Below are 9,235 nucleotides of genomic sequence, written 5' to 3'. Positions count from 1 at the left end.
CTTGGAGCTGTTACTACGTTTAAGTGTGGTCTGACCTGCACTGCTCCATCAGCAGCTCAGACTGTAAGGAAGCCCCTCAGCTGCCAAAATCCAGCTGAGCTGCTGCTGCCCAGGCAGCCCCACTGTGTGTTCCCTCAGGTAGCAGGTGGCTCTGAGGCTGCACAGCCCCGAGTCCCCATCCCGCTGGCAGCGCTTCCACAGCCAACAGCTCCAGAGATAGCTCCTCTGCTGGGGCCCGGCACACACCGTGGCACTTACACTGCTGTTCCTATCGGTGCTTTCTGGTAACAGCATGGAACATTGGGATATTTCATTCCATAGCAAACTAGCACTGTACTGGGATTGCTGTGACAGCAGCTTGCACAGGCAGCGGAACTGGGTTATTTCTAACCTGTTTATTATTTTCTAGTTCTTGCATGGTTCTTTCTCCTCCTGAAAGAAAGCCGTAGAACCAAACTGGATTTATACTGAAATTCAAGAACTATCATTCTTCTTTCTTTTGCTGTGTGAGAACTGTCACCCAATTCCTCCTGTCTGTTCAATTGCTGTAGAGTTACATCCACCTCCTTCCCAGGGAGAATTAATACTTTATATTACGGTGGCAGCAGGGGGAAAGGAAAAGGCCTTCACGAGATACTAAAGTGGAACTGAATATTTTATAGTGTTTTATTACTCTTAATTTATAAAAGATCATAACTGCAACATGGTTTCTTTTTAACTGAATTGTTTCTTAGAAGCCTAGAAAAATGAGTAGAGTAGTGGGTAAAAAGAACTGCTTTGTCCCAGTTCTTTTATTGCCAGCTTGGCCTATTTTTATTGATTCTAGTGGGAGTTACTTGTATTTTCAGGGGAAGAATAAATTCCTGTCTCTGAGATTGATTTGTGATGGAATGATCAAATAATTTATTCTTCTTGGGGGACACCCTCCCACTTCTCACAATGTTGTGAGGTTTGTTTAATGATGAGACAGAAGTCTGTGAATGCTGAGTGATGTAAATTGGAACAAACTGCTTTTTTCGCAGAGCAACATAGTAACAAAGCAAATGCTGGTCATGGTTTTGGAAGTGTCTGAAGAGGGGAGTGATCCTGCTGCTCTGTTCCTTCTGCCCTGCAGCAGTCCCATGTGTCAGTCACTTCGTGCTGCTGGGAGATCAGGGGGAACAGCGTGATTTTGGTTGAAGCCCATAGAAGTGGTCTGGCCCCACTGCACATGCAGGATAACGAGGCAGGGTATTAACTGTGCTGTGGCTTTTTTTTCAGTCTTCCCTGCGGGCATTTTGCAGCCCCCTTTCTTCAGTGCATCCCAGCCCAAATCTCTGAATTATGGTGGCATAGGAATGGTCATCGGGCACGAGATCACACACGGCTTTGACGACAATGGTGAGGCACTGAGCTTCTAGTGACAAAGCACTCAATGCACAGGGTGTTTTACATGCTTTAGTGCTCAATCCTTCCAGGGAGCACATAAAAGGGAGATGAACTTCTGTATGTAAGATCAAGTCTGGATTTCTGAGGCATTACAGTATTGCTCTCCCAAAAGCACAATCCAAAGCCTTACTTGCTCCCTCCTCACTGCACCAAACCCTGTTTTCCTGTATAAATAATTCTGTTTAACGTACTGTTACAGGCAGGAATTTTAATGAGAATGGAGACCTTGTGGACTGGTGGACTGAAGAATCAGCACGGAATTTCAAGGAGCTGTCCCAGTGCATGGTGTACCAGTATGGGAACTTCTCGTGGGACCTGGCGGGTGGACAGAACGTAGGTCCTGTTTCTGTGGCTCCCCATGCTGGTTTGATGAGACAGCACTGCTTGCAGTGCTACATGAAAGGAACAAGAAGTTATTTCTCTCAATTCTACTGGCTGTTTTTTTACAGCCTGACAATGTATTCCGTCGCACAGGATAGGGAAAAGATAGAACTCCCAGCCCTGAGGTTTTCCCAAAACCTGTGTTGAAGTGTTGGGACTCAGAGAGAGGCCAGTAAAAATAGAGAAGAAAATTTTACCATATTTTTCTGCCCTTTTATTCACACGTTAAATTTAAAGGATGATTCTAGATTTTGCAGCTTTGACTATCATAAATCAGTATGTTGGGCTAAAGGTTAAGAATATATTTTTTAAAAAATAAAATTAGAGATTTCCCATTACCGAAGCTTCATCATCTTCAGTGATATTTGACTGACTTAGGAATCTTCAGATTTTAAGGTAATTCTTACCTTTAGAAAGTGGAAAATGCACAAAGCTTGGTGTAGGTCCCGGATGAGCTCTTTTTTCAGAAACCAATACTTTTCCTTTCTATTTTACAGCTGAGTGGAATCAACACACTAGGAGAAAACATTGCTGATAATGGGGGTGTGAGACAAGCATACAAGGTAAGAAGTATCCATTTTTCTGTTTTAGCTGAAGCTGTCAGAGATTAAGAAAATCAGTTTCAGAGCCTTGGAAGAAGAAACATGTTTCTGTGTTAGGGACAGGACTAGACCAACTGTGCCATCAAGACATGGATTAAAGCTCTTGGCCAGCTGAAGTATTTCTCTCATCCTGTTAATCATGTCAGGCTACATATTACCTGTTCCTAGGGAACTCTTCTTAAACTAACTTTTTTTTTTTTTTCCTTTGTGAATGAGGAATGTGTGGAATGGAAACATTCACTGGCTCACACTTGGACCATGACCTAACTGAAGTGCTGACACCAGCAGCTGTCTGCTGCTGGCTGTCTTTTTCACCAGCTTTTTTATGGCAGGAAGGAGGAGCAGAATGACTTTCTTCTGACCCATAAACATAAACAAAAACTTTGCTGTTCATCTTGTAAAGGTGTCTTGCGTCCTCTGTGCTGGTATCCCAAGACGTCAGAGACACTGGACTCCCTGCACTATGCCTTCCATGGGAGCTGGATGCTTTTTGGCTTTCCTTTCTTTCTCTTCCTGAAACAGCTGCTGGACTCCGTAGATTGGCCACCGTTGAGACTGACAGTCAGAGAGACACAGGTTCTTTTTGTGAACATGGTCTGGAAGAGAGTAGCGAGTCAGCTTCTCTATCAGCTCTTCTTGTTATTGACAAATCTGATGGCTGCAAGCCTCAACAACACAATCCTCCTTCTCCTTCCCTGAACACATTGTTCTGTGGCAAAATACTCAACACTTGACAATGGACTGCTGGCACTGCTCAACAAAGAGCCCCTGGGATGCATGGGCCAACTCACGCTTCTCCAAGTTCTCACTGGAAATGGATATGTTTGAGGGCAAAGACAATTGTTAATGAGAGTTTAAAGAATGATTTGGAAGCCTAAAAGAGGCATCAGGCTTATTAGATTAGACTGATCTTCAGTTACTGGAACATTTGTGCAAAGTACAAAGCCATGAAAGGGGACATGCTTTCTGAAAGGAATGGGAGTAGCCAAAAAAATTAGGTCAGAAATATTAAAAATTATTATGACATCATATAAATAGTAAAAAAGGTCCAAAAGGAATCTTGAGAGGTCAATATTCCACCCCTCTCTCCATGCAGGTAGAATCAACCCCTTCTGTATCCTTCCAACCTCCCACAGGAGCATTCCCACTGCCTCCTCGTGGCACTCCCAGTGCCACCATGGCTCTGCTTCCAACAGTGCAAACACAACAATCTGCTCCTTTCTCTCCTGTGACCTTTCACATATTTGAAGACTTACATGCTTCAAGGCCCAGACTTGTCTCCTTTAGACTAAACAAACCCAATTCTTTCGATCTTTCCTCATAGGTCATGTTTGCTAGACCTCTGCTCATTCTTGCTGCTTTCTTCTGGACTCTCTCCAGTTGGTTCACGTCTTTCTTGAAGGGCAGTGCCCAAAACTGGACGGAGTGCTCCAGCTGAGGCCTGGCCAGTGCCAAGTGGAGTAGCAGGATTACTTCATGTATTTCATATAAGCCACTCCTGTTTACACATCCCAGTACAACACTTGCCTGTTTTGCAGTGCTGTGGCACTGTTGGCTCTCGTGCAGCTGTTATCCACTGAAACTTCCAGAGCCTTTTCCATGGACCTGCTATCTGCTTATTCCTCAGCTGCGCTTGGGCAGTACCTTGGCACTGACTTCAGGCAGAGCATTTCTCCAGCATCTGATGATACTGATGATGATACACTAACAACACATCGTTTGACACGTCTCCATAAGAAACATGAAAGCAGCTGTTCTTACTATGGCAAGGTTTTAAAGTCTTCTGCAATTCACTTAAAAAAAAACAGACCCCCAAAAACCCACAGTGGAAAAAATCTCTTTTTCATAATGCAGCATTAGATAATTGACAGCACAGTACTAAGAAATGGCCCTGTGGTCTTCTGCTTCAAGGTGGCATATGTGGGATGGATGGCCAGGGAGACAACGATTAATTATGTCAAAGAATCCATGTTCCTCCTTGTCATCATTTCATTTTGACTGTCTGGGCTCAAAGTGATAATATTTCTATTCACTTCATTCTACAGGCTTATGAAAACTTTGTGAGAAAACATGGAAAAGAAAAACTTCTTCCTGGTCTCGACATGAACCACAAACAGCTGTTTTTTCTGAACTTCGCACAGGTATCCTTCTTGTCTGAGGGCTTTGAAAACCACTTGACATTACAGTTTAACAGCAAGTCAGAACAGGCTGACTCCCATGGGCCAACTAAGAGCTGGCAGAGCTGAGCAGTGTTCACTGCAAAGCAGTGAAAATAAAGTCTTGTTAGGTGATTTTTATCTTCCATAAAGAAATTAATTCAGCACTCATAAGCCTGGTAGGGTTTCTTGTGCCCAAGTGCCTTTGTCTGAGGTCAGTGACATACTTTTTTTAACAAAATACACCTTTTCTTCTCTATGTTGTAATGTGGAATTTATTCTCATGAACTTTAGGTGTTTCGTAGTTAAATGACAGCAGATCTCTTCCTGTACAATCATAGGGCTAATGATGCTTTCCTTCGTTACCTGTGCAGGTCTGGTGTGGAACATACAGACCAGAATACGCAGTGAACTCCATCAAGACAGACGTGCACAGCCCAGGCAAATTCAGGTCAGCACAGCCAACAATGCTCAGTGCAGTCCCAAAGTGTAACACCTCTGTAACACGGCTGTTTGTGGTGGAACTGAAAGGACGCTGCCCAAGGGCTGGGCTGCCCTTCCCAGGGGAGGTTTAACATACACACATTGAAAGGCAGAGCACACTGGAGCTGTTTAACAGGAGACAGATGGGCTGGGCTGTCCCTGTCCCTTCCAGCCCAGCACTGCCCTGTGCTGCACCAACAGGCAAAGCCCTTCCCAGGAAGCTCCACAGGCAGAGTAAGGATGTGGGACAGTTGTCTCATCCTTGAGAAGATCCAACTTAATTCAACAGGACACATACACCATCACCTGGCTGTCACTGTGCAACTGTTACAGCAGAGTCCCAGTGCCTGTGTCTGGAATCCAGGCCTCATTCACAAGTCCCCTGGCTCCCACAGTTGCTCCTGGTAAGGTTCTTTTACACCAACAGCACAGATGGAGTTTTGTCCTCCACTGAAGTTGCAGGTAAAATCAGTGAGAGATCACTGACCCTCACTCTTAACAAACCCATGTGCTGTGGTACAACAGCAGGTGTGTATTTTGTGTCTGGTGTGCTCAGCCAGCCTTCCCAAGATTAGCTGGGCTCAATTCAGTAGAGCCATGCAGGAAATGTGCCTGCTCGGAGTGGAAGGCCTTGGGCCAGACTTTTCTTTTCTTTTTATCTGAAGTCAGCGCAGCCTATTCATCAGCAGTGTAACAATGTGCTCTAATAAACCTGTTTGGTCCAATGCCACGAGATCAGTGGTAGTGCAGCCATCACAGCATCTGCTGGCTCTGGAAGGCTGAGTCATCTCCCAGCTCCATGTCCACAATAGCCAAGTTCTCTGCTGATACAATCCACTACAATTATTTCAATATCTTTCTTTCAACAGCCTTTCACCAAATCTTGTTTATCCCACACACTCAAATATTTAGTGAAAGCAGCGACTGTTCCTTGCCTGGTTTCATTGTGGGTGGGTTGTATTATCTGGGATCTCTCCCAGAGGCAGTTTGTGCACCAGATCCTACAATCATTCCTGTCTGGTCTCAGTGCTAATGAGGCTCCAGAGGCTCTTCAGAGCCTTGGTACATCTGATTTGGATGAGGCACAAGGCCTTTGAAGTACACTAGTTCAGCATCTCAGTGTAACAAGCTGTGTTTGTGTGTATCCTGGATAAATTACGTTGTGTTGTGCTGTCTGTACCTCGGTCGGACAGGCTATAAACTTTATATGCAATGATGCAAGTGTTCATGAGAAACCAGACAACATTCTTAGAATGAGAATTCTTAGAGTTCTCATTTACAGGATGAGGCCCCCTAAGAGCTCTAAAATAGAAAGCATGTCATGAGACATACTCACAAAATTAACACCTAATAACATACTGTACAAGGGTCACAAAGGCTCCCAACGTGCCTTTTTCAATTATTATTTGGGGAGTGGGATGAGCCTTTTCAACACCTGCTGCACTGACACTCCTTACAAGTAGGACAGGCAGCTCCTTAAAAAAATTGTTAATTGCAGAGCATCCCATTTTAGCAGTTCTAGTTCAATGGAACAGTGAAGTACAGCTAGATCACCAAAATGCATGACTTTTTTGATAACCCTTTTTCTGTGCCATCTCCTGTTCCACTGCTGGCTCCCAAGACCAGGGAGTCACTTTTGGCGTTGTACAACAATTGAAGTGTTGCAGGTGTCACTGCTGAACTTCACCTCAGCTTCTGTGGGCATATCCTGGTTCTAATGATCAGCATAATTCTCAGAATAACCATGAATTACTCAAAGAAAGAGTTCTTTAAAGAACTGGGCCACAGTCAATGTCCCTCAGTATCTGTATTTGACACTGGAGGCTGTTTCCCTGCATAGGTATGTTCCTGAAGGAACAAGTGACTCTTAGCAGATCTACTCACACATGTTCACAATTACACATATAAAATCAGCCTTAGCTGGAATGGCCTCATACTCACTTCCCATGTTCAGTTCAAAGCCATTGTTTGTATGAATCTTTTTGCCAGGAAACTCATTCACTGGAAAATCTGTGCAGAACGCCCAGAGGAGCAGCATGATCTCAGTTAAAACTTGGTTGGTGTAAAAATGTAAATGAACATTCACTGACAAGTTACCACCACAGCCCGTGACCTCAGGGTCTTGTTTTCCCTTCACCAAGAAACTTGTCAGCAAAACGTAGCTGAAAAAATCCTTAGTGACAACTATTGACAAGCAAGAAATCTGTTCTAGGTGAAAGAACTGGCTTGTGAGAGCCAGCCATGAGGAGAAGACAGGTCTTGTATTTTTCGGGTTGCAGTAGGGGCAAGACAAACTGAAGAAGAAAACACAGCCAGCCCTTGAGGTGAAACGAAGCAACAGTCTGAGGTCAGCAACAGGGTTGTTCCCCACACTACTGTGAGGTGACAAAAAACAAGTTTCAAAATACGGGTCATGTTGTATGTTTCAAACCAAGGCGAGCAGCAATGACAGCATGTTGCTTTGTTTTAAAGGGTCCTGGGGTCACTGCAGAACTCCCCAGAGTTTTCAGAAGCCTTTTCATGCACCACGAGAGACAACATGGATCCTGCTAAGAAGTGCCGCGTTTGGTGATGGACTGCAAACCTCACATCTCAAGGACCTTTCCAGGAAAAGAGACCTTTCCAATTGATTTTGGAAAGGGGAGAAGGGAAGAAAACTGAGGGGAATATGCTAGAGAGATGACTGTAATTTTTGGTAAACATGCAAACCCCAAATCATCACCCATCACAGCACTGAAGAAGGACTAAGGCAGCGCTGAGCTGCTTCTCCTCCCCGGAAACTTGTAGGACTCAACTCACCTGGCAGTGCTCAGCAACACTTCACCTGTAGTTTTAATCCTGCCCCCACAGCCAGTGGCTTTTTGGATTCATTTTAAAATGGCAAAGCATAACACATGATCTCCCCCCGGTTGGTGAATGCAGATTTCTGATCGGGGGAGGAAGGAAATACTCAGTAACACACGTTTTAGCCATCATGACATGATAGAGAGATGATGGTTTATCTCCCAGTGTCAGACTTTGTACCCTGTGCTGTTACGGGAAATCTGTTCTACCAAATGTTTTCATTTTTACTTGAAACCATTTATACAAGAGGAGTCCAAAGACATGCTGTACTTAAGTAACTTCTCACTAATTACTCCAGCGTGTATTACCTGAAGTCCCTATTTACAACAGTTTATTTACAGCTTTCCAGCCCAACTGAAATTGTAGGTAATTTATTAATTTCTGTACCTATAATCTGTAAGATTGTGATCAAAGACCCTTTCACAATTTTCTAAGCTTTTTCTTGCTTTCTCTAAAGTTGCTCTTTTTTAAAGTTTCTAGTAATGTATAAATCATAGTTTTTATATTTAAATCTTGAGCTACACTTTTGACTTGAAGTATTGTAACATATTTTATCAGTGGCTGCATAGAACTGGGAAATTGGGGTAAAGCATGGTATCAGGCAATAAGATAAAGCCTACAAAACCGAGTTCTCCAATGGAGGGCACCAACATTGGAGTTTTCAGGCTGACTCTGTCAGTGCTTAGGCTCTGATCCTGCACATAACTTGTACATGTTCTGATTAATGTCAGTCCTCTCATCAGGAAAGCTGCACAGCTGATTGCACGAGTCTGAAGGAGCTTTAGGTAAGAAGGTAAAAGGCTTTAAATCTGCAATGATAGGTATTAAACATCCTCATGCAGATTTCAAAGGAACTTACTGCTTTGTTTATCAAAGCAAAGACATTCCCAAACCAAGTACCAGATACCTCAGATGACTGCTACAATAGGTCTATTTAAAAACCTGTGTCCTTTTAGCTTTCTGAGTTTGTCATCTGATCAAAACATTTTGATAATAAACTGAAATTATGAGCCAAATGCAGTGTGTGTTCTTCATAGGAATTATAAAAATACAAACCAAAAATTCTCTGCAAATGAATGTCTGCACTTGCCCCTGAGCCCCGCAGCTCAGGAAACACAGACCACAACAAAAAAATCCTTCACACAACTCCCAGGATTGGCTTTGCGCAGGAACGAGCCTCTCTCAGAGAGGGGAAACCCAGAGCTCCTCTGTTTTCACACAGAAACCAACACTTCCCCCAGCTTTGCACAGAACAAGGACAAAAAAAGCCCGCAGCGCTCTGAGGATGCTGGAACGGGGCTGGAGACTGAGGGCGAGCAGCGCCAGGCAGACCCTGCGCAG

At 43.9% G+C, this 9,235-nt stretch overlaps 1 protein-coding gene across 1 annotated transcript in view; it reads left to right on the top strand.

Annotated features, from left to right (window-relative positions):
• Positions 1-8,910, top strand: part of MME (membrane metallo-endopeptidase) — a 28,258-nt gene extending 19,348 nt beyond the window's left edge. Inside the window, exons 17-22 of the mRNA XM_008633746.2 lie at positions 1,261-1,380; positions 1,628-1,761; positions 2,307-2,372; positions 4,457-4,552; positions 4,942-5,018; positions 7,523-8,910. Coding sequence (XP_008631968.1) covers positions 1,261-1,380; positions 1,628-1,761; positions 2,307-2,372; positions 4,457-4,552; positions 4,942-5,018; positions 7,523-7,622 — 593 coding nt within the window. The 3' untranslated portion in view covers positions 7,623-8,910. The remainder of the gene's footprint in view (positions 1-1,260; positions 1,381-1,627; positions 1,762-2,306; positions 2,373-4,456; positions 4,553-4,941; positions 5,019-7,522) is intronic.
• Positions 8,911-9,235: the final 325 nt, after the last annotated feature.

The sequence above is a fragment of the Corvus brachyrhynchos genome, unplaced genomic scaffold (genome assembly GCF_000691975.1).
Source record: "Corvus brachyrhynchos isolate BGI_N302 unplaced genomic scaffold, ASM69197v1 scaffold544, whole genome shotgun sequence".
In the NCBI taxonomy this organism is placed as follows: Eukaryota; Metazoa; Chordata; class Aves; order Passeriformes; family Corvidae; genus Corvus; species Corvus brachyrhynchos.
The sequence above is the reverse complement of the archived record's forward strand: the minus strand, read 5'-3'. Positions and strand labels throughout refer to the sequence as shown.